The sequence below is a fragment of the Paramormyrops kingsleyae genome, chromosome 18 (assembly GCF_048594095.1).
Source record: "Paramormyrops kingsleyae isolate MSU_618 chromosome 18, PKINGS_0.4, whole genome shotgun sequence".
In the NCBI taxonomy this organism is placed as follows: domain Eukaryota; kingdom Metazoa; phylum Chordata; class Actinopteri; order Osteoglossiformes; family Mormyridae; genus Paramormyrops; species Paramormyrops kingsleyae.
Genome location: NC_132814.1, coordinates 21,478,040 through 21,505,513, shown reverse-complemented (window position 1 = coordinate 21,505,513; position 27,474 = coordinate 21,478,040). Strand labels below are relative to the sequence as shown.

The 27,474-nt window shown below is 43.4% G+C and overlaps 2 protein-coding genes across 5 annotated transcripts in view; both read right to left on the bottom strand.

The window, feature by feature from the left end:
• Positions 1 to 9,790, bottom strand: LOC111855208 (uncharacterized). Of its 2 annotated transcripts, none has more exons than XM_023834007.2 (5): positions 9,369 to 9,790; positions 5,370 to 5,815; positions 4,791 to 4,929; positions 935 to 2,232; positions 1 to 537 (listed from the first exon to the last, which is right to left on the bottom strand). In XM_023834007.2, exons 1-4 carry the CDS (start codon positions 9,642 to 9,644, stop codon positions 970 to 972), a joined length of 2,124 nt encoding a protein of 707 aa, XP_023689775.1. In that variant the 5' UTR covers positions 9,645 to 9,790; the 3' UTR covers positions 1 to 537; positions 935 to 969. The 2 variants fall into 2 exon arrangements, with proteins under 2 accessions (XP_023689775.1, XP_072558301.1); XM_072702200.1 differs by lacking the exon at positions 9,369 to 9,790 and adding an exon at positions 7,258 to 7,355.
• A 329-nt stretch (positions 9,791 to 10,119) lies between these two features.
• The window catches only part of LOC111855333 (immunoglobulin-like and fibronectin type III domain-containing protein 1), a 30,947-nt gene continuing 13,592 nt past the window's right edge, over positions 10,120 to 27,474 (bottom strand). For 2 of the 3 annotated variants that reach the window (XM_072702198.1, XM_072702197.1), the window contains 18 exons: positions 27,312 to 27,474; positions 25,358 to 25,630; positions 22,794 to 24,056; positions 22,298 to 22,408; positions 21,516 to 21,617; positions 20,082 to 20,222; positions 18,919 to 19,043; positions 18,661 to 18,802; positions 18,133 to 18,426; positions 17,410 to 17,706; positions 16,713 to 16,892; positions 16,089 to 16,217; positions 15,404 to 15,712; positions 15,155 to 15,237; positions 14,788 to 14,980; positions 14,137 to 14,433; positions 12,342 to 12,668; positions 10,120 to 10,712 (listed from right to left, as the gene is read on the bottom strand). In XM_072702198.1, the coding sequence (XP_072558299.1) occupies positions 10,708 to 10,712; positions 12,342 to 12,668; positions 14,137 to 14,433; positions 14,788 to 14,980; positions 15,155 to 15,237; positions 15,404 to 15,712; positions 16,089 to 16,217; positions 16,713 to 16,892; positions 17,410 to 17,706; positions 18,133 to 18,426; positions 18,661 to 18,802; positions 18,919 to 19,043; positions 20,082 to 20,222; positions 21,516 to 21,617; positions 22,298 to 22,408; positions 22,794 to 24,056; positions 25,358 to 25,630; positions 27,312 to 27,474 (4,434 nt within the window). In that variant the 3' untranslated portion in view covers positions 10,120 to 10,707. The remainder of the gene's footprint in view (positions 10,713 to 12,341; positions 12,669 to 14,136; positions 14,434 to 14,787; positions 14,981 to 15,154; positions 15,238 to 15,403; positions 15,713 to 16,088; positions 16,218 to 16,712; positions 16,893 to 17,409; positions 17,707 to 18,132; positions 18,427 to 18,660; positions 18,803 to 18,918; positions 19,044 to 20,081; positions 20,223 to 21,515; positions 21,618 to 22,297; positions 22,409 to 22,793; positions 24,057 to 25,357; positions 25,631 to 27,311) is intronic. The other variant, XM_072702199.1, reaches the window with a different exon arrangement.

Genomic DNA, 27,474 nt, shown 5'->3' with positions numbered 1-27,474 from the left:
TTCAGTTCATTTCAATTTATTTTTATATAGCGCCTTTCACAATAGAGTCGCCCCAAGGCGCTTTACATGAGTGTGTTGTAGTACATTAGTACATTATTTACACAGAAATGCATTTCTCCATAACCTCTCCTACAGTCAAAAATAGACTGTCATCTGGCTATCACAAGAAAGCTTGTGTTCTAATTAACACATGCAACAACTGTGCCTTTACACTGCCCTCCAGTGGTAGAAATGAGTTCTGTCCTACTCAGACACATTCAGTGGAAATAAACATGACTGTTCGCTGTTCGCTATGGAATAATGTTCCGGTTTCTCACAAAGGATTAAGGCTTTCAAGGTTGTTGATGCACAAAACCCTGATTTGAACCCTTTCAAACCCCTAGGCTCCCTTTCACACAGTTAGTTGAAGTTCAAAGTTGCAAAACGCAACAGCTGTCCCATGCAGTGCAAATGGCTGCTTCATATCCATCATCTCCAGTGAGCGAGGGGCAGGTGATGTGTTTGGAAGACTAACGCTTCTTAACAGCTTCTGATTCTCTGAAAGAGAAGAGAATGGCCAAGTTTGCCTCAGATTTACTAACATGGCAATCATAAGTAAAACAGTTCCATTTCAGTGTGAAGATGATGCCCTGTAATTGATTTCTGGGAATCAGACATATTGCTGAGATTTCAGAAATACCCCAATGACTTAAAACATCAGGACAGAATGTGAAAAGAAATATTTTACAAGATCTCTTTGTTAATCAAGGAGAATCCATTAACTTTCTCAGTTAAATAATTTCAATCAACACCTGTTCAACTGTATAGTAATACAAGAAGTAAAGATACTGCAGTTATCAGTATATCCGTCCAATCTTGGTCTTTCTCAAAGTAAACCCTGCCCTACAGTGCACCAGGGCAGACTAATTGCACATCTGGAAATCCAGGCGAATACCTAGATTCTTGTTCATTTGGGCTGTATCCTCCTCCCTATTGCTCTTTCTTTCCCTGCGCTGCCATCCTCTTCTGCTCCTCCTCTTCAGTGCCTGATTCAGAGGCTTCTTGCTCCTCCTCTCCAACAGGAGTTACCCGCTCTTCCATGATCTCCTCTTCATGTACCTTGGGTTCCTCCAGTTCTAGTTCCTCTATGGGTTTCTCTTCCTCCTCCTGTGCATTAGGGTCCCCCAGCTCTTCATTTTCTGTGTTATCCTGTTCCTCCTCCTCTTCCTTCTTCACCAGTCTCATGTCTCCTACTTCTTCTATCATCTCCTCTTTCCTCTTTACCTGTTTGTCAGCATCCTTAGGTTCTTCCTCCTCTGTCATCTCCTTGTCCTCCCTGGTATTCCTGAGCTCTTTGTTCTCCTCCTCAGTGTCTTCCAGCTCTTCTTCCTCCTCCTCAGTGTCCTCTAGCTCCTCTTCCTCCTCCATCACTTCCTCCTCATCCTCCTCTTGAAAATGCCCAAGTTCCTCCTCTGTGTCTTCCAGGTTTTCCTCCTCTATCACTTCCTTGTCCTTCTCGGTATTCCTTAGCTGTTCTTCCTCCTCCTCAGTGTCCTCCAGGTCTTCTTCCTCCTCAGTGTCCTCTAGCTCTTCTTCCTCCTCCATCACCTCCTCCTCCTCTTCAAAGTGCCCAAGCTCTTCCTCCTCCATCTCTTTCAGCTTGTCCTCCATCACCTCCTCCTCCTCTTCAAAGTGCCCAAGCTCTTCCTCCTCCATGTCTTTCAGCCTGTCCTCCATCACCTCCTTCTCTTCTTCTTCCTCCTCCATGTCCCCGAGCTCTTCCTCCTCTTCACGGTCTCCAAATTCCGCATCATCTGTCACCTCTTCCTCTTTAGTGTCCCCCAGCTCTTCATCCCCCTCAGTATCTCCAAGCTCTTCCTCCTCCACATTGTCTGCAAGCTCCTCCTCTTCTGTCACCTCTTCCTCCTCCTTGGTGTCCCCCAGCTCCTCCTCCTCTGTCACCTCCTCCTCCTGCTTGGTGTCCCCTAGTTCTTGCTCCTCTTTCACTTCCATCTCCTGTTCCTCCATAACCCCTAGCTCTTTCTCCTTTGTCATAGCGACTTCTTGTCCCTGTGCTCCTGTTACATATGCCTCCAGTTTTCCTGGTGGACCGTCTTCCTCAGGGGCAAAATCTATGTATGCCATTTCCTCTTCCTCTTTGACTAGCTGATCAGACTGTTCTTCCTCAGGCATCAAGACCACTGACTCCTCAGAAGGGAAATCCTCTGGGATAGCCACATCCAGCTCACCCATCTAGAACCCAGAAGCAGCATTGTGAGACCAGCCACAACAGCATTGGCACATGTCACATGACCTGCTACCTAAACAGTACAATCACATGATCTCTACGTCAGCTATGTCATTCATAATGAAAATCTATTGCTGTCAATTATCTGACAATCAATATAGAATGATAATACTCCAACCTCATAAATGCACAGTATACTTTACTTGACAGAGTGATAATATTCCAGCTTCATAAATTCACAGTATACTTTACTGAGCAAAGCATTAATCCAACCTCATACATGCACAGTCCACTTTACTAGACAGAGTGATAATACTCCAAAATCAAAAATACACAGTATACTTTACTGGAGAGAGTGATAATATTCCAATCTCATAAAGACACAGTTCACTTTAGTGGTCAAAGCGATAATACTCCAACCTTATAAATGCACAGTACACTTTACTGGACAGAGAGACAATATTCCAACCTCATAAATGCATAGTGTACTTTACTTGACAGAGTAATAATACTCCAGATTTGTAAAAACATAGTACAATTTACCAGGCAGAGCATTAATCCAACCTCAAAAATGCACAGTACACTTTACTGGACAGAGTGATAATACTCCAACCTTATAAAGGCACAGTAGCCTTTACTGGATGATATTTTCCATTTCAGCCATTTCTTTTATTTATTTTATATTTATTTTATAAGTTTATAATTTATTTTGACGTATTTTTATAGTTCAGCCATTCTTATATATATTTTTCATATTAATCCCATAAATACGTACCTCTGCAGTTCATTTGATGTTTTGTGAGTACTTTTGTACTGTTTTGTGCTCTATAATCCTGTTACAATCATGTGAAATAATTAGGACACCCCATTAAATATGTAATTCTCCATTAAGTAATATCAAAATATCAATATTAGATATTCTTTAAAATTATATATGTAGATAGAGCTGAAGTAATTGCATCAGCTATGCAAAAACTAGAAACATATTCACTTATTTAACAAAGGAAGATGCCAATTCCTACTGAGGAAAAGGTTAGGACACCCTGTGCCCTAATAACTAGTATTTCCCCCTTTAGCTGAAATAACCTCAATGACACGTTTCCTATAACCATCCATCAATCTCTGACATTGACTGGCAAATATTTTCCCCACTCTCCAACGCAGAATTCCTTAAGCTGTGTGATGTTTGAAGGGTGTCCGGCATGCACTTCTGCTTCAAATCACCCCACAGCATCTCAATAGGATTCAGATCCGGGCTTTGACTTGACCATTCCAGAATTTCTTTCTTGTAAGCCATTCCTTGGTAGATTTACTGGAAAGTTTTGGGTCATTCTCATTTGCATGGTCCACCCCCACTTCAGCTTCAACATCTGGACAGATGTTTTGACATTGTCCTCAAGCACCCTCTGATATGATGAAGAAATCATAGTGGATTCTATGATGGTGAGCTGGCCAGGTTCTGCTGCAGCAAAGCAGCCCCAAACCATGACATTTCCACCCCTATGCTTCACAGTTGGTATGAGGTTCTTTTGCTCAAAAGCTGTCTTTGGTTTACGCCAAACATGTCCTCTGGTACTGTGCTCAAATAATTCAATTTCAGATTCATCGGTCCAAAGCACGTTATTCCAAAAGTCCTACTCTTTGTCTAGGTGGGTCTCTGGCAAACTTCAGTGTTGCCCAGAAGTTTTTTTTAACAGCAAGGGTTCCCTCCTTGCACAGCTCCCATGAAAATCAAACTTGTGCGTCTCTTTCTGATGGTAGATGCATGTACCTTGACATCAACTGTGGCAAGAGATTCCTCTACGACCTGTGGTGACATTTCAGGATTTTTGGAGACTTCTTTCAGCATCTTGCGGTCGGTTCTTTGCCTGAACTTGCTAGGACAGTCTGTCCTGGCCATCCTGATAGTTGTTCTAAATGTTCTCCACTTATAAATTATTTTCCAGACAGTGGAACATCTGATTCCAAACTCTCTTGAGATCTTTTTATATCCTTCCCAGACTCATATGCATCTACAAGCTTCTTTCTGAAGGCCAGAAGGCCTCATAGAGCTCTTTGGATCTCACCAGGGTGATACCACTCATTTCAACAATCAAGAGCAAACCAAACTGAATGTCTGTGGTTTAAATAAGACAGGCTCCACCAAAAAGCTCTGTAATGATGTTCTGATTATTTTCCCCTGATATGGTGCCACCTGAATCTAATTCTAGGAATTTAAATTGAGATGAATGGTGTCTTAACTTTTTCCTCAGTGGAAAGTAGGATCTTAGTTAAGTTCTTTTCGTAAATAAGTGAATTTGTTTCTTGTTTTTGCATAGATGATGCAATTACATCACCATCATCTACAGTTATAATTTGAAAGAAGATTTAATACTGATATGTTGCTATTTCTTAATAAAGAACTAAATATTTAATGGGGTGTCCTAATTTTTTCACATGACTGTATATGTTACTGACTGGGTGGGGTGAGCAGGAATTCCCATGTCCTGATGTGCATAAGGCAAATAAAGAATCTTGTCCCATACTGCTTAATGTACCATAAAGCTTAGTGTATATTCATCACCTGGTTCTGACTGGTCTCCACTTGGGCCTGGGCTGCAGCCTGGAGGCCCTGGGTGGCAGTGCTCTGCTTCTCGCTCTGCAGGACATGCTGATCCTGCACGGCCTTGGTTTGGGACTGTGGTTTGTCCCCCAGCAGCTCTCTGACAGCCAGAGCACAGCCCAGCGTGAACGGGCACCCAAGGATCCAAAGGAAACCACAGAAACATCATTATAGCGTTTTAAAGGAAACATGCAAAGCTGACCAGGATGAGTGTTTAGGAAATGGACCAAAGGACAGATGGATGGATGGACGAACGGATGGGATATGATATTAATAAGTGACCACATTTTTTTATGAAAGCACATTATATTATTTCTGCATTGAGGCATCTATTGCAAATCATTCGTTTCAGACCTTCAACCTCCATCTGGGACTTTGAAGGACCTTCTGACTATATTTTTCATTAACTCGTCATCATGCTGGTTGTCCTTTCATCTGTAAAACTCCAGTGTCATCTTAAGTGTATGTGTTTATATTTACGGAAATCCGCCAGTCATTAGCAGGTGAAGGATGCCTCCCTCCATCTACATCTTCACGCACCTCACGTCGTTGATGTCCCGCGTGGCGGCATCAAGCTGGGCTTTGTGCCGGGCCAGCAGCCTCCTGAGGTTGGTGACCTCCACTGCGTGAAGCTCCAGCAGGGAGCTCAGATCTTCAGAGCCCTTGGCGTGCTCCTTCTGCCCGAACCTCCACCCGGCTGGACCTCCCTCGGCCAGCTCCGTGTGCAAAACCTTCAGAGCTTCCAGTTCGCTCCTCATGCTCTCCAGTTCCCCTGTCCTCACCTCCAGAGTGCTCTGTACCTCCTTCAGCTGCTCCGGGGTCACCGCATCCTGTCGCCACTCTGCCAGCTGCGTCACCTCTGCACGCAGGGCATGAACCTGGCTGGGGAGGTCAGAGGTCACTGCCGGTCCCACCTTCTTCTGGACCTGTGTACAAACTTCCTCCAGTGCCTGGAATCGACTTTCAAATCCATCCAGAGCGAGGAGCTGGTGGAGAAAGAAGGCAGATTAGACAGACAGACAGACAGACAGACAGACAGACAGACAGACAGACAGACAGACAGACAGACAGACAGACAGACAGACAGACAGACAGATAGACAGATAGATAGATAGATAGATAGATAGATAGATAGATAGATAGATAGATAGATAGACAAAATCTCACGTACCAAAAACACACAATTAGCTGGAGGTAAGTCCTTGGCATTATAGCTCTCCCCCAATACGCACTTAAAGAAAACATTGTGGCCAATGTCGTGTGATTAAACATTGCAGCATTTTTAATTCTTTATCTGAATTCCTTGTAAGTCGTCCTGCTCAGGGTGTCCCCAGCTTTGAAGACTATATGCTGGACCTTCTTAATTCTTAATTGTATTTTTGATTTGCACAGTCTAAGGGTCGTTCAGAGTACATTTCACTACATGTTGCACTTGTATAACTATGTATGTGACAAATAAAGTATCTTGATCTTGATCTTGAATGGGACTCTAACCAGCATAGGCAGCTAGGAGACAGATAATGAATGCATGGATAAAAGCAGGAATGCTATTATAAATGAGAATATTTATAACATATAAATTACAATTGTTTTTAATTTTACGGAAACTGGTTGTAGGTGAAATTTATTTGCACTTAAGTTTATAAAATGATCAGACAAATTTAAACGGGATATTTAAATATTGCTCACTTTTAAATTGTGTGGTGATAAGAATATGTAATTTAGCTACGGATAGCAGGATAGGGCTTTGCAAACATGTGCTGTTTGTTTATAACATATGCCGAGCAGTCCGCGCTACCTAAGGGAGCGGGAGAACAGTCCGGAAAGAAGAGGACAGTCTGTTACACGCTGCTCCAGCTCAGGTAGGGGGCGCTCGAAGCGACCCTGGGTTTTACGTCACGCGCGCGGTTAACCTCAAGGGTAATTAGCTTAATAGAGCCAATAAATTTTAGTTCTGCTTGACTTGTGCGTGTGATTATCAGAACATGTCACAGCAGGGGGACCAGCGGCAAAGACACACGGAGACGTTTGGTGCGACGGCGCTGTTCATACGAGCCGAAACGTTGCATTCTTGCATTTCTTTTGGCATTAATAGAGTATGTGTGTATGTATGTATCTATGTAATCTATGTACAGTGTACGTATGTATGTATGCCTGTAGGCTGCAAGGTCATACCTTTGATTTGAGCACTTATCTATCTATCTATCTATCTATCTATCTATCTATCTATCTATCCCACAGTACAACTACAGTACACATATTTATCAATAACTCCAACAGTCCATAAAAGATGAAAAATGACTTTTTAACTTTTATCACTACAATTCCTTTCATTATGATTTTCTTGTTTGTTGTAATTCATATAGACCTGGAGCATAAGTCTAATAGCGTCCAGTTCACCCGACGATCAGAACTTCTTCAAACCTACGATGCATTAAAGTTGTGCTGGAAAAAGGAAGCCCGAATAAAAAATGTCACCATAAAAAATGATGAAGAGCTGGATGGTCATGCTCGCGGGTTTTCTGTCAGACTGGATCTTTCCCTACAGCTGAACAAGCCACCTGATACATCTGCGGTCTGATGAAACCTTTCTGTTTACCCAGCCAGGGCATGGGGAAGCCAAGAATATCACAAGAACGATGTATAATCAACTACTGGTGAAGCGAAGCAAGAAACAACTACTGGGTATCATGCGTACTTCTCTCCACCAGGCAGATCCGCCTTTCGAGAGACAGGTGTTCCGGGCAATTCGGTTTCCCTATGTTTCCCCTGTCTATCAGGAAATAATGTTTCCCCTAATATTAAAGCAAAGAGGTATGTGAAATGTCTGAAAATCACTCAGGTACATTATTACATGTGAATACTGTATTGCTATTAGTACCGAGGCCCAGAGTTGCTGTATACCTGTTTTAACAGGGGGGAACCAAATATCCTGGATGTCAGGAAATAATGTTTCTCCTAATATTTAGGCAAAGATGTATGTGGGATGTCTGAAAATCACTCAGGTACAGTATTACATGCGAATACAGTAGTTCGTCACGCATAATATAGTCTTATAAGCAATACTATACCGTTTTCATTAAGAAATATCTCTATCCAGCAATTAAATACTTTCATGTATTATCTGTAAAAACAAAAAACATCGAAAAGGCATGTGATGTTTTAAAATATATGACTTGTTTACCTCAAGAGCTTCGTAAAAAGACATTATAACAACAGCGAAACTGTGTACAAATCAGCGCGCGACAGGGGAAACATAGGGAAACCGAATTGCCCGGAACACCGTACTGGGCGAAGGGGGGTAGGGGGGTAGGGGGGTGGATGTGCAATTTGTCATTGTTTCGCACTATGTTTTTTTTTGTCTGCATTTCACGCACCGTGCTGCTGTATGCATAAGATTTACCCGCTGGATTCAATACAATATTTTTTTTATTGATGTACTTTATAGACTAAGGAAAGAATTCCACCCAAAGTATTCATTATAGCCTACGTATATAGGCTACATATAGCCTAGCTACTTATATACACATATAACATATTTTCCAGTTTTTGTTATTTAAAATATTTAATTATCCCGTTTTTAATACTTTTATTAAAGTGACATTGATAACGTAGCATAATGTTGAGCAAATTTATTCTATATGATTACTTAGAAGCAGGAAGGGAAAACGCATATAACTTTCCACGATTCTGTATGCCAGCTTGTAACTAATGAATTTAGAATTTAATAGGCCGCGACAGTTTTAAAATCAGTCTAGACTTTTGATTATTTAAAAGTTTCGCCCTTGCACTTTTGCATTGTATGGCTTTGGTGGCTGTCCTTAGCATACTTCAATAATCCCAGCTGTAAGTATGAGGGCGACTCATTGAAGACATTTATAGCATTTGCTGGCGACAACTGTGCGGATTCACTCCAGGTGTCGATTGCAAATGCATCAGAGTCTATTTTTAACCAGGGCTACTAGTTTTAAAACTGGCTTCAGGGGTCTGGATCCCTCTCACTGTACTACTAAACCTGTAAACTTGCACCGATCACACTGCTTTTGCATTAGTTTCTGCGAGTTTTTGCCCAAAAGCTATTTTAAGTCCTAATTTAAAACGGTGCCCAGTTTGGTTGACCATTTGTTTAGTAATATAATAAGCAGTGCTCCACTTTGCAGGGAGTTCAGAAACTTCCCGGCAGGAGAGGCCATAGGGGTACCTGGCTGGCTTTCAGTTCCTCCGCTTTCCGCGGTGTGGGGTCTCCTAAAGGCGGCGTATATTTAAAGAGAGGAACCGAGAGGAAGTGAGAGGAAGCAGCGCGCTTCACTTGCTTCAGGAGCTGTGGGACCTGTCCCACTTCATCATGAGCGCCTCATCGATGCAGGCGCCTATGCCCTAGATCCCACACATCCTGCAATGCGAGGCAGCCAAGTTCAGGCAAGTAAAAATACCATCAGGTTAATTCCGAGGGGCTGATCTGCCTTAAATAGTAGCCGCTCGGACCTGTCATACATGGGTTTGGATCTCTGCGTTTGGAGCTGAGGAGGATTTGTTTACCTTGTCGGCGGTCATCCGCACCTCCTCCTGTAGCGCCTGGAGCTTCACCATCTTCATCTGCATGCCCACTAAGGTGTCAGCCAGGTTGGCGGAAGTCTGATGCTGCTGGAGGCAGAACCACGCCACGATCGCCCCCCCGATCAGGACTGTGAGGAGCAGGACGGAGATAATCGCGGGAGCGCCTCCACGCCGGGGGTCGCGCTCCGGGGCTTCGTGTTTGAAGGAGTTCTCCTCCTGTTTGTTGTTACCTCTCCCTTTTCGGTGCTTGGCCGTCATTTTCTCCCCAAGTACACTTAGGAAGTTTGACTGATCAGCCCGGACGTCGGTAAAAAAAAATATTCCGGGTGGCTTATTTCTTGATGGAGGCGCTCAAAACAAAAGTGTGACGGACGTTCATTCATAGGACATTAGGAGGTGTGGAAGAGGAGCCCGACGAGGAGCGCAGGAGGCTGGACCGGCAGACGGAAAAGGAAGGGGGCGTGATGGTAATAAATATCCCGCTATAAGGAGCCCTGACTAACGGAGAGGTCACACGTGTGACGAGCTCTACCCATAAAGAGCCGTTTAGATCCGCCGAAATGAGTCAAAACACAGCGCTCTTCTGGGAGGCAGCCGCGCGTAACTGAGAGAAGGTTCTTGCGTTGCTTTTCATTAAACCTCCCGTGCAACATTATCATAATGATTAAAAGTTACAGGAGAACTAGAAAAGAGCATCAAAGTAACAGGAATAGAGAGTCACGGAGTAGGCCAACTTAGTATGGTTTATTTAAATGCCTATGTTGTGCTGTAATTGCTGTAAAACAATACAAAATTTGTACTGCATATCAAGTGGATTATTGGCATGTCACACAATGCTAACAACAAATAATTTAACTCGTAACAGAACACCATTATTAAGCACTGCATATATCACACATTAAGGATACACTCGATTTTCAATCAGTTTATAAACGAGTATTGTCAAATTTTAACTTGACTGTCATACTTCAAATACACACACATATATATATTGATATTAGTTCATATAACTTTTTAGTTATATGTTTTTCAGAATGAACATGTTGCAGAATTAACAATTTAATGATAACAATTGCATGCTTGCATTCATTTTTGTAGACAAATATAGATTTTATTTTAAAAACTGCAGAATGATAGAGGCCTATGTAATGATTTAGATACAGTCATACTTGGAGATGCAACTGAATGTCATTAAATACTATATTTATAAACACGATTAGCACGTTCACTAATCACATGCTCAGGTGAGTGAGATCAGTGGGTAGCCAGTGTGCAAACACTGCACACCAAATGTGATCTGGTTATTAAACAGCGATCTTCTTTAATCTGGAAGACAAAACAGAAAGATGGAATTAATCACATACATGTACACGGATCCCTCTCCCAGTACACTGTGTGTGTGTGTGTGTGTGTGTCTGTGTTTGTACGCGTTATGGTGACAGTTCCTGTATCTGTGCCGTTTTGTAAAGCATGAACATGTGCAAAGTGGTACAATACAACAACAGATCTATAAACACCCATCCAACGTACTTCATCCAATCAAAACTACAAGTGATTATGGGTCTGTGTGCACAAACGGGGTCATGCCAAATCTATCAACACAGGGGTCTCAATTTGCACATTATTGCTAACAAAAACAAAAAATACTGTAACCTCAATGATTTAATAATGAATGACATGTGAAATGAAATCATCTATGGTTCTAACAAGGTGTGTGTGTGTGTGTGTGAGAGAGAGAGAGAGAGAGAGAGAGATGCTGAAAGAAGTCTCCCTGTGTTTCTGCACCTTTCCTGCCACAGTCAGGTTAGGTGAATTGCTGACTTTCAGATTGCCCACAGGATGTGAAGATGTGGCATGTGACAGTCTGGCAACCCATCTAGGGTGTCCCCTGCCCTGTCTCCTGTGACAGTCTGGCACCCCATCTAGGGTGTCCCCTGCCCTGTCTCCTGTGACGGACTGGCACCCCATCTAGGGTGTCCCCTGCCCTGTCTCCTGTGACAGTCTGGCACCCCATCTAGGGTGTCCCCTGCCCTGTCTCCTGTCACAGTCTGGCACCCCAACTAGGGTGTCCCCTGCCCTGTCTCCTGTCACAGTCTGGCACCCCAACTAGGGTGTCCCCTGCCCTGTCTCCTGTCACAGTCTGGCACCCCAACTAGGGTGTCCCCTGCCCTGTCTCCTGTGACAGTCTGGCACCCCATCTAGGGTGTCCCCTGCCCTGTCTCCTGTGACGGACTGGCACCCCATCTAGGGTGTCCCCTGCCCTGTCTCCTGTCACAGTCTGGCACCCCATCTAGGGTGTCCCCTGCCCTGCCTCCTGTGACGGACTGGCACCCCCTGCCTTGTATGCTATGCCTCCTGGGACGGGCTTCAGGTTGAAGGTGACCACATACTGGATAAACGAGTGTAAATGGAAAGATGGATGGATACTGATCGTGTCATTACAAGATGTGGGACAGTATGTCCTCAGCAGGTTATGTCTCTGTGCATTTGGTCAGAAGGTTGCTAGTTTGAATCCCACGGTCAGGTTGGGCCCTTCAGCGAGACCCCTAACTTCCTAAAAATTGCCCCAGCAGCACTGGATGGATGGCTGACTGTGCACTCAGAGGGCAACTTTTGTTCTCATCTCTTATTTGTGTGTGTGTGTTTAAAGAAAAGGACAGCAAAATGGGATTTGCAATAATTAACACATTCCAGCGAACAAGCAGCAAATTAAGCTTTATTTTCTTGGGTATAATACAGCCTGCTAAAGCTTTTCTGAGTTGATATGAGCAGGGGTGGGTTTTGTTTCCTGGGGCCCTAGTCAAAAAGTCACTTTAGGGCCCCTGCCCAATGTAGTAACTGTTTGTGGCCAACAGGGGGCCACAGTTTGTGGCCACAGTTCTTATGGTATGAATGGTGGTAAACATTGCTGCTGGATACGGGACTAGTGGCAGGCTGTGTCAAGCCCAATATTACCTGTGATGGTGAGCCAGGTGGAGCAGTGCGCCCTCCCTAGGCGGTTTTCTGCCATCACCGTGTACTCGCCCGTGTCGTGGGGGCCCACGCGCAGGATCAGCAGGGAGCAGACGCCGCAGGTGTTGCTGATGTAGTAGTTGGCGTCGGCATTGAGGCTGACGTTGTTGCGCAGCCAAGTGATGCGGGGGGCTGGGTTGCCACCCACTGCGCAGCTCATGTAGCACTCATAGCCGGGGGGGGCAGTGTGAGTCTTCAGCGGCACAAGAAATGAGGGCGCCCTCCGCAGGTCGTGGGCCTTGTACACTGGCATGCTGACCACAAATTTTTCTGGGTGGAGCCAAACCAGAAGAAGATAAGATCATAAGAAATTTACAAATGAGAGGAGGCCATTTGGCCCATCAAGCTCATTTGGGGAGAACTTAACTAATAGCTCAGAGTTGTTAAAGTCTTATCTAGCTCTGATAGAAGCCCAGGGTTTTAGCTTCCGCTACACTAACAGGCAGAGTATTCCATACTCTAACTACACGCTGTGTAAAGACGTGCTTCCTCAAATCCAGTTTAACATGTTTTCCCGCTATTTTCCACCTATGGCCACGAGTTCTTGTATTTGAACAATTATTGAAGTACAGACGCTCCTCTACTCACGAACGAGATACGTTCCGAACGGCCGTTCGTAACTTGAAATGTCCGTAAGTCGTTGTTTAACATCATTTTAAGGGTATACGCAAGTACAAAGATCTAGGACGCTGGGAGTACGTACGCTACGCTGCTGCGCGGCGGGAGTAGCGGCCAGAAGTCGAACTGCGGAACTGGCGCGCAGAAAAATATATATATTTTTTTTTTCAAAAATTTTTTTTTCAATATTTTGTTTTTAATTAATGTTGCGGACAGGAAACGGGAGCCCAGTGAAAACAATTTGGACATGGAAGCATCAACATACACACCATGGTCATTATTAGGTACCTTCATTTCAATGGAACCCAGAAAATATCTGTACTTTATATTTCTGCTCCCTGTATGGATTACCTTACCTTTGTCTACATTAAATTTTATCTGCCAGGTATCAGCCCAGTCGCTAATTAAATCCAGATCCCGTTGTAGCCTCAGATCCGCTAGTTCAGTATCTGCTACACCACCCACCTTGTTGTTGTCTGCAAATTTACCAGTTTACTGCATTTATTGGTGTCAATATCGTTAATGTAAATTAGGAATAAGACTGGTCCTAAAATTGAACCCTATGGTTAAAGGTTGTCAAATAATATCCTTTATCTCTTTAAAACTATAGATCAGATGCCATCAGAGCCCTGCGATTTATTTATTTTGAGCTTAGCTAGGCTTTGTAGCGCATCAGCTTCATGACACCACTATGTTTTTTAGGATTGGTGACTCTCTGCTGGTATATCTGGCATTTAATTAGAAGGTCCATGACTGATGCATATTCATATAGTGTGGAGTTAATCAGTTGGTTTTGCTGTGTCATAATATTAAATATTAAAGTACTGTGGTGCTTTTTAGGGGAACATCTAATAGTGAATAGAGTCGTTTATGCATAAATATCAGGCATAAATTAAATTACAGTACTGTGGCTTAAACGTCAAATATGAATATTCTAATTCAAACAATATAAATAGAAAATACTACTAATCAGCAAACCCCAACATAACCAGAATCCTTATGGCCTGTTGAAAATATAAGATACTCACTAAAGTTTGTCAAGTAAGTACGTGACTCGTTATAATACCACAGAGCCTTTGATTTATGATGGCTTTCGTGAGTAGACCAACATTTGCCAGACCTCTCTTCCTGGCTGTCCCCCACGTAGGTGAGTCTGAGGGTTCCGAGACGCCCATGTCGTTCTTGGCGTAGACTCGGAAGTGGTACTCGCAGCCTGGCATGATGTTGCAGGCCGTGAACTTGTTGTTGAAGAGGCGATCGGCTATCGTGCTCCATGTTTTCTTGCTGGAGTCCCGTCTGGAGACCATGTAGTGCAGACGGTCGTCACGCTTCTCGTCTGGTGACGGTTCCCAGCTCACAGTCACTGTGCCTGGCACCTTCTCCTCCAGCTCCACCACGCCAGGTGGCTTGGGGTCATCTATGGTCAGATTAGAAATGTGGTCTACACGTGTAATCTGTTACCCAGCCTGCAAAGTTGATGTCAGTATTCTGATCCATCTTCGTCATGTTTATTTGATATAGGTTACACTCCAGAAGGCTGGGACACTTTCTCTTTGAGGTGATGAAGGGGAATAGGACAGAAGAGCACAATTTTGTTCTGCAAAGCCTGATTTGATTGGCAAGACAACAATGAAAATCATATATTTAAAAAGCAATAAATATACATAATATATACTGTAATACTACACAAATAATAGATGACCATGCTTTTGAGTGTTTTTAACTATGAGCTGGATATCCTTGAGTACATTGGTGGGAGTGGAGATGCAACCTGTAACTCGGATCTCGACGCTGAATGTTTCCTGTCCCACTAAGTTCCTGATGATGATGGTGTACAGCCCTGAATCTGAGCGCTCGGATGTTGGGATGAAGAGCTGTGATGTTCCTTCAGAATTGCTTATAGTCACTCTTTTTGTCACAGGGACGTTGTCCTTCAACCAGATGACATCAGGCATTGGGGAAGCCTGGTAATCAAGGAAACTCATTTAGTCAGAATGGAATCAACGACTGAGAGAATCGTCTGCAGATTCTGTGAGTTAGTAGAAACATTTCAGCATTTTATTTACCTTCATGTGTCTGGGCTGCATCAGAACAATTCAGTATTTGCTTTGTTGTAGGCAGTTGGACAGGAATCTTACCACAAAGTTTATGTTGACTCGCACTGAATTCCCAGCTTTCACCGCCATGAAGGTCTTCAGGTTGCGGGTGATTTTGGGTCTGACTGAATGGTAAATGGTTACATTTTTGCTCTTTACTTAACATAACAAATTACACAAAGAGCACTGAAGATGGCTGGAATCACTCGGCTACAATATGGAAATTTACATGAACCTATGCGTAAGAAAACCAGAAATAAAGGAATGTACAGATACTATCTGATCACCTACCTGTAGGAGGCATGGCTAGGATGTAGTTGTCCAGATCCTGGGGCTGCCCCTCCCCCCCCTCATTGGTGGCTATGACCCTCACCCAGTACATGGCCATGGACCGTAACCCCTTCACCGTGAAGAAGGTCAGAGAGGCTGGGTTGGCATTACACCGTTCCCAGGCCAGGCTGTCTCCCGGCCGAATCTCCACAAAGTAGCCCTTGGCCTCATCCTGGACCCCCTCCTCCACAGCAGGCTTACTCCAAGAGAGGGACAGGATGGCGAAGGTGGAGTCTGTCACCTTCAGGTCGCTGACTTTGCCAGGACACTCTGTGTGACATGGTTTGTTTACTGACAGGTTATGCCTGGGTAGATCTGGTTAGAATATTCTAGACTGTTACTAAACTAGGATAGACTACAAGTGGCATTAAAAAGAGTTGGGTGATAAATACATATCTACAGTCAGCGGTGGTGTTTACCACCAATCAAACAATGGTCAACAAAAACAATGCATTGTGGGATCACTGCACTGGGGCAGGGGGGTCTTTTTGAGTGAGGCCCCCAAAACAATAAACTTGCTCCTGTCTACAGTCATAAAAATTTCTACAAAATACACATATCCCTTATTTCAGGTGTAACTGCACTGCTAGCCTTTTTCACTTATTAACTGAGTCATTTAGAGGATGCTGTCTGTGCTTAGACTCACTCTTGGGGTCTCTTGCAAACACAGACTCAGATGGGAGGCTTGGCTCGCCGACACCGGACAGGTTTATGGCTGCCACGCGGAACTCATACTCCATTCCGGCCACAACGTCTCCCACCGCATATGTCTTCTCTGTAGAGGGAAACAGAGGTGATCAGAGCCTGGGTTCTGCCCTGCATGTCTTCTGCACAATAGCCACTGTGCTAATACTACATAACAAAATGGATTCAGTGAAAAGTTATAATATTGTGGCCATTCCAGGCGATGCCACATGGGCTGTGCAATGCTCCTGCTACATTACTATGCCAGTTATCAGCACAATAGCCATCATGCTAATACTACATGAAAAATAGATCTTTTTATTAGTCTATATCAACTAAAAGATCAAAGGCCATGTGTTCTTGGAGAGTTGGCTCATCTATCAGGGAAGGTAGTGAATTAAAATTAAAATACACAAGACAGACCACTTTAATCATGATAATATTAACTATTGAATAGCAATACAAAGAAAGGGCTAATATTGCTTGAAAATGGTTTGCTTTACATTTGCTGATGGTCTCCTCATCATTGCACATTGGATCATCTCTTGCAAGCCCTGGTCTAGACCAACATGCTAACTTTACAGACCTTGAATAGGCTCCTTTGCAGGGTTGACTGGGGTCCATAGGTTGCTGCCTTTTTTGCGTTTCTCCAGGTTGTATCCCACGATGCGCGACCCACCGGTTTTGGTTGGGGGGGTCCATGAAAGATTGATGCAGTCCTTGAAAGCACTGACTATTTTGGGTGCAGCTGGTAGGCCAGGGAATGCTGGTGAATTGCAAAGCAGAAATAGTCAGAACAAGGATGAGGAGTGTTGCCCTCTAGAACAGCAACGTTTTAATATAAATTATTTTGGCTGATTTTATCACAGGCCAAAATGTCATCATACATTGTCTTGATAGTTCTGGCATTCAGAAATGAATACACAAAATTTTCAACTGCTTTAGTTAAACAATGCGACTATGAATCATTTTTACTTATGTTTATCTGTTAGCTCTACTATCTACTCACCCATTTTCCCAGAACTTATCTATACAGGATTGTAGGTATTTTTTCTATAGTCGACAAAGTTGAACATAAACGCTGATGATAACATGTCTGCTGAAGGGATCGAAATGACATCATAAACAACCTATGGAATTGTCCGAGGCAACGATGTAACAACAAGTATTAGGTAAGTCTCCAGCTAAGCAGTGTTGTCACCATCGTTGGTGTATTACGACTGGTATATATACTGGTAGATACTGGTATCTCCCAAGAGAGATTTTTGTATTTTTTGGCTCACCCTTGGTTCCTGCCATGACGTCTTCAGTCTCCATCATGTCACTCACACCCTCTCTGTTTACTGCCCAAATGTGATAGCAGTACTTTCTACCATGGTCCACATCTGTGTCCTTGTATCTGGGCACCGGCTCTACGTCTCCCAGCTTCTTCCATGTGTTCCTTCCGATCTGCTGCCGTTCCAGTGTGTAGCTCATCACCGATGAGCCCCCATTGTCCTTAGGTGGCCTCCACTTGATCTCGATGCACGTGGCAGAGCTTTCGAGGACCTCCACGGGGCCTTGTGGTGGGCTGGGCTTGTCTGCAGGAAGTGAGATGACACATCAGTGCAGGTCAGGGCTTTACATTCCACCCTCAACCCTCTACGAGTGAGCTTTGAAAACACTGCTCCAAGAAAACAGTGTAAGGCGAATATGACAGTGTGGCATTTTCATGAAGACATGACATTACAATTAAGTGTATTAGGAAAAAAATAACTATTTACACAATGCTGCAATTCTTATACCACACTAGTGTCCATTTTCAGTGTCATGCTACACTCAGGTCAAAATAATCAGATATCTAACACGTAATTAATTGAATGATTAAGGTGACCCACAAGTGTTGATAATCATCAGGTGCAACATACAAACGGTTGCTTCAGAAGAATATACAAGTTGAACACCTTAAAATGTCCCCCTTGGTTCTGAGTTGCTGATGTATCCCACAATGCCAGGATGTTACTTACCCAGGACAATCAGCCTGGAGATGGCTTCGGCGGTACCAAATTCATTTTTGATTTTGACCTTGATCTCGCCTGTGTCCTTGCGCTGACACTTTCGGAGGAGCAGGCGGCTCTGATTGGCCATCTTCTCCAGCTTGATGTTCGGATTTTCCAGCAGCTCTACACCTTCTCTGTACCACTGGACCCTTGCTGGGTCCTGCCCCAGGAAGGGTATCTTGAATGTCGCATTTTGCCCTGCTTTCACAATGACCGGCCCTGAGAACTTCTCCAGGTCATCAGGGTTAAACCTTGGAGGGTCTGTTCATGACACAAACAGCTTTGCACTTGTCATTCGTTCTTTGTAACAGAGCTTCTCAAACACAAATCAGACATATGTCCAGCTCTAAAACCAGCTCATAGGTTTCCTGTGTGTAATTTTCCAAAAATGTTCTCTTTATAAGGGCTTTAGTTAATGAAGAATATTCAATATCTCCCTTTTATATCATGCAAAATTTTCTGACAAATTACAAGATATGAGACGTCTATACTGACCCTCAACGATGATGAGGGCTTCAGTCTTGCGTCCATCAGCTTCAAAGCAATATTTTCCAGCATGTTCTTCTTGGCAGTTATGGATTGTCAACTTGTGAGAGGAGCAGTCTTTTGTGATAGTCAGAGTATCTGTGGGAGACAACTGGCCAAGACCAGATACAGATGTAACAGAAATGGTCAGGAGAAGGGGGATTTAGGAAGGACCTGTCATCTGAGCACAGGTCGTGATGGTCTGTACCTGCCCAAGGTGGTATATACCTGCTTTCCATCCTTGTACCAGGTCCCATCAGACGCATCACTGCTCAGCTTGCAAATCAGATCAGCAGACTGGCCTTTGGTGATGTTCACGTTAGACAGCCCCCTTGTGAAGTAAACTCCAGGATCTAAATAAATAAGGGCTTCATGATCAATTGCATTGATTTTGGTGGCCATATCTATGTCTTGGTAGTAATTAAGTGTTCAAGAAAGAGTTTCTGCTTATTATGGTTTCTCGAGATCTTTTCATTGCAGTATTTCACACTGCTAAAACGGTGCTAAGAATAATCAGTTTTTATGCACGATATTTAATGTGAAATATTATAACTTTAACTCAATGGAGTTCCCTATCAGCCAACTGGATGGAAATATAACCAGAGATAGACATTTCAGGTCCAGAAAGTAAAAATCCAAACCAGGATTTTCTTTCAACCAACCAGTTGAGTACTCTGTGACTGTGACTCTTTATATTCAACTGGTTGGTTGAAAGAAAATCCTGGTTTGGATTTTTACTTTCTGGACCTGAAATGTCCACCACTGACTATAACCATGCAGCTATGATGTAATCTTTGCCATGGAGGGTCCCAAGCAGGGTTGCCACCATCATCCCCTATAATACGGGAGCATGTTCCAATACAGGATTATCCCGTATTATAAGGGACGGGTGACTACCCTAATCCCAAGCCCAGCAGAGAAAGGAGGATTGTTAGGCAACAGTAGCTGCAGGAACATCAACAGGAGCTCAAGACATCTTGGGTGATGTGGAGCGTCCTGGTTGATGTCCTATGCCCCAAGAGGGGTAGTAGATGTAAGTAAGTAACTATGATGTTACTTTTTGTTTTCATTATTCACCTGATGTTTCTCATTTAGTGTTCATTATTAATTCTATTAAGGACCCTTTCATCCTACATTGAACATATTATACAAAACATTTAGATCTTGCGCAGCAGAAAATGAAACATGGCTTATTATGGGTAACTAAATCAGTTTCTCATTGTGGATATCACCATAAAAAGGTCTTCCTCCATTAGTAAAGATAATACAGTGATTATTCCAATACCATTTTGAAATTGGTTACTTCCAATGCCAGTTAATTAAAAACCAGTACCATACCAAGACCAGTCTGTTACATGCATACAGTCCGTGTTACCGGTGTGGTTCCATACCAGTAACTGTTTCCAGAAGTTGTGGTCCCCATTTTGACCGTGTGCACCTGGGTGATTCGTTCAGCTCAGAGTCACCTCCAGAAGATTCCGTCCTACCTGGAAGGCTTTGGTCTGCTGAGGCACGTTGATAGCCCTTTTCTCCTGTTTGCGTTTACCATGACAACAGTTAAACGCCAGCTTTATTCTGATAAATTAAAAAACACGGAATCTATAAAACTGTTTAAAAATAAATAATAATATAATTATCAAAAAATTGTGTGCTTTTTAGGAATTTGTCTGCTTGCATGTTTTTCATAACATTATGTATCACAAAGGTAATATCACTTCTGAAGAGTCTGATTCCAGAATTTAACTACTTGATGATGCTTTGATGATATGTCTCACTATTACTATAACACAAAGCCAGTGTGAATTAGCGAAGAAAAAACAGTCAAAAATGACATGCCTGGCACAAGATATTAATTTGCATGTAAATTAATTTCACCTTTCATATTAGCTGATTGTTAGTGTAATAAATTGTTAATAGGAATACATATATGATAAAAAGCATGATAATTAAAGATGACTGAGAAAACTAAGAGTATGGGGCAGAACTTGGAGTTTGCACTTATTTTTTGAGTAAGCCAAGCAGTATTTCCAGACGGAAGTTTTCCTAAAAATAAACATTTCAGTAAATCACATGCCTGATCCCAGTCACTCACTGAGCAGAATAATCCAAGCAATACACTGTACAAATTGCCAGAATTAATGGGGTTACATATCTACTTTCCCCCTTCTCATTTCATCCATCCATCTAAAAAAAAAAAAAACAAGAGTGACAGTGTGGGTCAGTAGGTGGCGCTGTTGCCTTGCACCTGCAAGGCTGGTGACTCAAATCCCACCTCTATGTGTGTGGAGTTTGCAAATCCTCCCCATGTGGCCTAGATATCCTGTCACAGTCCAAAGACATGCATTTAGACCAATTAGTATCTCTAGATTACCCATAATGCACAGCTGTTAATCTATCATGTGCCCTATAATGGAGAGGCACCCCACCCAGGGTGTACCCCAGTCTGCCGCCCTATGCTGCTTGGCACAGGATATAACTTGGGATGAACTTGAGACAAATAAATTCTACATTTATTAATATATTAGTATGCCTTTATTATTTAGACATGCGACCAATAATTTTGGCCAATAATTTAAAATTTAGATTGATTCCCTCTCAACTGATTCTGGATCTGTATCATATTGGATTGCATAGAATTATATTGTTATGCATCGCCTCATTGAATCACATCGTGTCAAATTGCACTGCATTGCAATAGGGGTGAATCATATCATATTGCATCCTTGGAATCGTAATCTGCTGTCACTCAAATGCATAAGTAGCAGAAGGTTTCTCAGAGTTTTCTGTTTCTGTCCATGCAGTATTGACACATAGCGCCTTCTTACCGGAGACTGTGGCGGGGAGGGGGGGACACTTGTCCATTTCGCCCTCTCTGTTCCATGAGTTCACTTCTGCACTTGATTCTGTTCTATCCTGATCCCTTTGCCCTGTCAGTGATTTTTTGTGGACATCCAAAACATGTCCAAGAGTTGAAAATTACCATTTGTTCATTAAATGCTCAGCAGTTCAATAAGCCTAAGTAACCAATAAAAAACCGCATGGGATGTGTTCTGCTGAATCGTTTGCATCGACAGAGTATTTCTTGGCTTGCGAGTACGTATACATGTGTATCCACTAAACGGACAAGTGATCTGCTGAGGACGCATCAAAGGACCTTTTAAAGTGGGTACATCTGTAATGTACTGCTAGGGCTTGATGTTGGCTGCTAATATGTATGAGATAAGAATATTCGTTTAAGTCAGAGAACTAGAACGCTGGTCAGTATTGGTTGGCTAGCGGTTTGACATGTTAAGTTTCTTTGGCTGTACTATGTTTTTAAACATGTTATGTAAATAATAGACTTGTGAGTACCGACATTGCGGGAACGAGACTGAGACTGAGAAAGCGTGATGTGAGCTGAGATGCTTGGCTCTCAGACATTGCTTTGCTGTTTCCACGACTAAAGTTCTCGTACGGCGTACAATACTGACTGGTCAGACAGCTGCTCGTAAATCCGGGGTGTCGTTGAACAGGTAGGTTGTTAAGTAGGTCTGTATAAATAGCTGAAACCAGGATGTCCTTGCTTATATTTGCCACTGATATGTCCATTCAGAAGCTGCCTTCTTACCGGGCTCTGTGTGTGAAGGTGGAGGGGACTGTCTCTCCTTGATATCACCCATGGTCTGCTCTCCATCCACGACCACTGCGACTGGCTCAGTGCCACCGAGATTTGGCTGTCCTACAAGTAATTATTAACGTCATTAATAATATCCCGGTTTGAAAGGTACCATGAAGCTCCAAATTTTCCCTCATGTTCCCAAAGTAGGCACACAATAAAAGATAGAGATAACAGTCAAGAACGGGATCTCACAGCGCTCGTTAACACGATTATGAGAAATTAATTTTTATGAACATTCAACTCATGATAATATGGCTACGTATCATATCACTTTAAATAATTCATATTTCAAACATTTGTTTTAGTATTAAATGCTATAGAACAGGTAGAAATTAAATTGACATTTAATTCATTAAAAATTTAAGCATTATGAAAATGAATCAGTCAATATTTGCCTTGTACAGTGATCTGAAAAGCATTGGTCTACCTTCAGTAAGTGCCTCACCTCTGCTTGTATCCATAGCATGCCTGGTCTGATGGTCAGCTGAGCTTCTTCCTGAAGATCCACTTTCCTTTTCCACAAATTGGCTGTCATCCTGTATGCCTGCCAGTCCACTATCCTCAGGTCCACAACCTCCAAATTCAGGATCTTCAGATCCAGAGTCATTTAATCTTGAACTTCCCAACCCATCAGTGCTTTCAGACTTTTCAGATTTCAGACCATATTTGGATGCAGAGATGAATGTCGGAGCAGTGGATTGACAACCATTACTGGGTCTGGTCGTCTCCTTCTTCTCCAGCAGCTTTTCCTCTGCCTTGTCCTTCAGCAATTTGGGTTCCTCCATTCCCTTCAGCAGTTTGACCTCCTCCTTCATCAGCTTGGCCTCCTCCTTTTCCTTAAGCAGTGTGGTCTCCTCCAGTCCCTTTAGCCATGTGGTCTCCTCCATTCCCTTCAGCAGCTTGGCCTCCTCCTTCTCCTTCATCAGCTTGGCTTCCTCCTTCCCCTTCAGCCAATTAGCCTCCTCCTTCTCTTTAATTAGCCTGGCTCCCTCCTTTTCCTTCAGCAGTATGGCCTCCTCCTTCTCCCTCAGCCACTTGGCCTCCACCTTTTCTTTCAGCAGCTTGGCCTCTTCCTTCCCCTTCAGCTGTTTGGCCTCCTTGTTCTCCTTCAGCAGCTTGGCTTCCTCTTTCTCCTTCAGGAGCCTGGCCTCCCCCATTTTCTTCAACCACTTGGCCTCCTCATTCCTATTAAGCCACTTGGCCTCCTCCATCCCATTCAACCACTTGGCCTCCTCCTTCCCATTCAGCCACTTGGCCTCCTCCTTCCCATTCAACCACTTGGCCTCCTCCATCCCATTCAACCACTTGGCCTCCTCCATCCCATTCAACCACTTGGCCTCCTCCTTCCCATTCAACCACTTGGCCTCCTCTGTCCCATTCAGCCACTTGGCCTCCACATTCCCACCCAGCCACTTGGGCTCCATCTTCTCCTTCAGCCACTTGGCCTCCTCCATCCCATTCAACCACTTGGCCTCCTCCTTCCCATTCAACCACTTGGCCTCCTCCATCCCATTCAACCACTTGGCCTCCGTCTTCTCCTTCAGCAGCTTCGCCTCCTCTTTTTCCTTCAGCCACTTTGTTTCTTCCTTCTCTTTCAGCAGCTTGGCCAGCTGCTCCTGGGCCACAGCCTCCAGGTCTACTCCGGACCCGCCAGCCTGCGTCGTCTTCCTGACCTTCTTCTTCCCATTCATTCTGGGATCAGTGTCAGCTGGAACCAGGAAAGCAGTTGGGGAAAGCAGTGTTACCAAGGTAACAGTAAAGGTGCCAATCATCCACAGGGTCTCTGTCCACTGTGTGCCATGACACGTTACTCCCATGATCATCATCAGAATTTTCTGCCGTTTGTGCCACAGTAACCTTTCTGTTGGTTCATACCTCACAGGATTGCCTTCATCGGCATCCTGCATTGGCGAGTCTTAGCCGGCCAGCGCTTTGCCAGTGGCTCATGGGTGTTCCCTGCTCAGACCTCTCTCAGTAGGTATCTCCACGGCTGACCGTGAGCGCCCCACAAGCCTTGCTGTTTCTGAGATTTTCTGACCATGCTAATTTGGCCCTTATCAAAGTCACTCAGATTTTTATCCCTGACCATTTCGTCTGCATTAAACAAGTTGACTATGACTAGCAAATGTTAGCTTACTGTCTAATATATCTCACACTTTGACATGCACTGTCTATACTAGATATTCAACATTATTTGCTTCATGTGGGGGTGGTTATAATGTCTTGGCTCATCAGTGTATATATACCCCTGTTGTGTCACCTTTGGGGAGTCAGCTTTGCGTTTGGTTTGTTTGTCTGTTTTGACTTAAGTTTGATTTTAATAGTTGGACTCCTTTCTTATGGGCTCATGCTTAGCTTTGTTATGCTCTTTTTGTAGATCATTGTAATTAAAAGCTATTTTCTTAAAAAATCCCTCTGTTCTTCATGCCTATTGTGCTTAGTCCCGTACACCTCCCTTTTCAGGGAAAATTGCCTATAATCCCGGAGTTCACTCCCGACATAGACATGTCTGCCTCCTGTTTTTCTGGGTCATGTGTCATTTTGAAGGACTAAGTCACGTATATTATGTCCCCTATTCATGCGTATAGCAATGGACACATTAGGGATGGATTGTTAGCTGGCTAATGTGGTATAGATTTACTATAAATTAAAATTTCTATGTTATAAGTGTTAGGACTTACAACCAATGGGATGAACATCATTACGTTAATGAGGCAAATTTTGGAGTTTGCATTTGGCTTATAGAAACAGTATGTCATTGCCGATGTTGACACATTATTTGAATGGCTCACTGAAGCTGATGACCTACAATGGATCCCAATGACTCCTTCTTAGTTTGCAACACTGAGCCTTACTATCAGAGGTGGCGCTTACCAACCAACGTACAGCCCCCTGTTGGCCACCATCAGTCACTATATTTAAATAAACATTTTCCTTATGTAGGAGACGCTGAAGCAGAATGTTCTGCTAACCAGCTAGCTGGCTACCATCTTCATTGGCCCTGCTTACCGTCCACCACTAGCCAGGCGCTGCTGCTCCTGATCCCAGCCACGGCAGTGTAGATTCCCCTGTCCAGCTGCATGCAGTCCCTCACCAGCAGCCGATGGACGAGCTTGTCCTCAGACACGCTGATCTCGTACTTCTCCCCTGCCTCCAACACGCTATTCTTGCCAATCCATATGATCATAGGCAGTGGGTGGGATAAAACACACTCGAAGAGCGCATCCTCCCTCTCCTTGGCCTTCACCTCCTTAATTTTGACGAGGAAGTCAACAGTCGGGACTATTGGAGGGAAATTAAGGTGAAAGTCAAAGTATCGCCATGTATCATCCATGGGTCAGACACTGAAATGGAATTTCAAGAAACAGTAATGGCAAGAATAAAATAGAAATACGTAAGACATTTAAATAATACTGACATGGACATACAGTTAAAAATACAGTTGTGCAAATGGGCAATGTGCAGTAAGTAGGAGAGGTAGATCCTGCTTAACGAATCTGCTTGAGTTCTTTGAGGAAGCTACAAGTGAAATTGATCACAAAAAGGCCTATGATGTGATTTACTTAGATTTCCAGAAAGCCTTTGATGTTGTCCCCCACAAACGGCTCTTGTTAAAGCTTAAAGCTGCAGGAATTTTAGGAACTGTGGCAGCTTGGATCAAAAACTGGCTAACTGATAGGAAGCAGCGAGTAGTTATTAGAGGCACTATGTCACAGTGGGCCTCCGTTTATAGTGGGGTACCGCAGGGTTCAATTTTAGGACCACTATTGTTCCTAATTTACATTAATGATATTGACACGAATACATACAGTAAACTGGTTAAATTTGCAGACGACACTAAGGTGGGCGGGGTAGCAGATACTAATCTAGCAGCAGAGAGGCTTCAACGGGATCTGGATTTAATTAGCGAATGGGCTGATACCTCGCAGATGAAATTTAACACAGATAAATGTAAGGTAATCCATGCAGGGAGCAGAAATATACAGTACAGATATTTTATGGGTTCCACTGAAATAAAGGTAGCTGATTACGAGAAAGATCTCGGTATGTATGTTGATGCTTCCATGTCCCACTCTCGCCAGTGTGGGGAAGCAATAAAAAAGGCGAACAGAATGTTGGGTTATATCTCTAGATGTGTGGAGTTTAAGTCAAGGGAGGTGATGTTACACTTATATAATTCCTTGGTAAGACCCCACCTAGAATACTGTGTGCAGGTTTGGTCACCATACCTCAAGAAGGACATTGCTGCCTTAGAAAAGGTGCAACGAAGAGCTACGAGAATGATTCCTGGTCTTAGAGGAATGTCTTACGAGGAGAGGTTAACGGAACTGAATCTGTTCAGCCTTGAGCAAAGGAGACTAAGGGGGGATATGATTCAGGTCTATAAGATTCTAACGGGTCTGGATGCTGTTCAGCCAAATGACTATTTCAATATTAGTCTAAATACTAGAACTCGTGGCCATAAGTGGAAATTAGCGGGAGAACATTTTAAAACAAATTTGAGGAAGCACTTCTTTACACAGCGTGTAGTTAGAGTATGGAATAGTCTTCCTGCTATTGTAGTGGAAGCTAAAACCATGGGTTCCTTTAAATCAGAGCTAGATAAGATTTTAACAACTCTGAGCTATTAGCTAAGTTCTCCCCAAACGAGCTTGGTGGGCCGAATGGCCTCCTCTCATTTGTAAATTTCTTATGTTCTTATGTTCTTATGTAAGTTGGTTTTGGTTACAGTGTTATAATTCCAGTGCAGATATGAGAAAAGCAAGCCCTTTTAGATGGGACTTAGAGAGGCCAGACCGTTTAGCAGTCTAGGATAATAGGAATTAAGCTACAGGTCGTCACTTTGTTGAAATACGCAGTGGATCACAGCTGATATTTTGTGTTTGAAAGAGCAGCAGAGGGTTGAGTGACTTGACACTATACTCAGATAAGGTATGGTGCATGCTCAGGTGCACAATCTTACTCTTGAACTCAGTGGAGAAGACATTGACGTCTTCAACGTCCACCTGATAGACTCCAGCATCCTCTGGCAAAAGGTCCTTGATGGTGAAAACCAGTTTCTTGCCTACTTGCTTCAGTTGATGCTTCATCTCCATGTCCTCACTGAAAGGGATCATATCGCCATC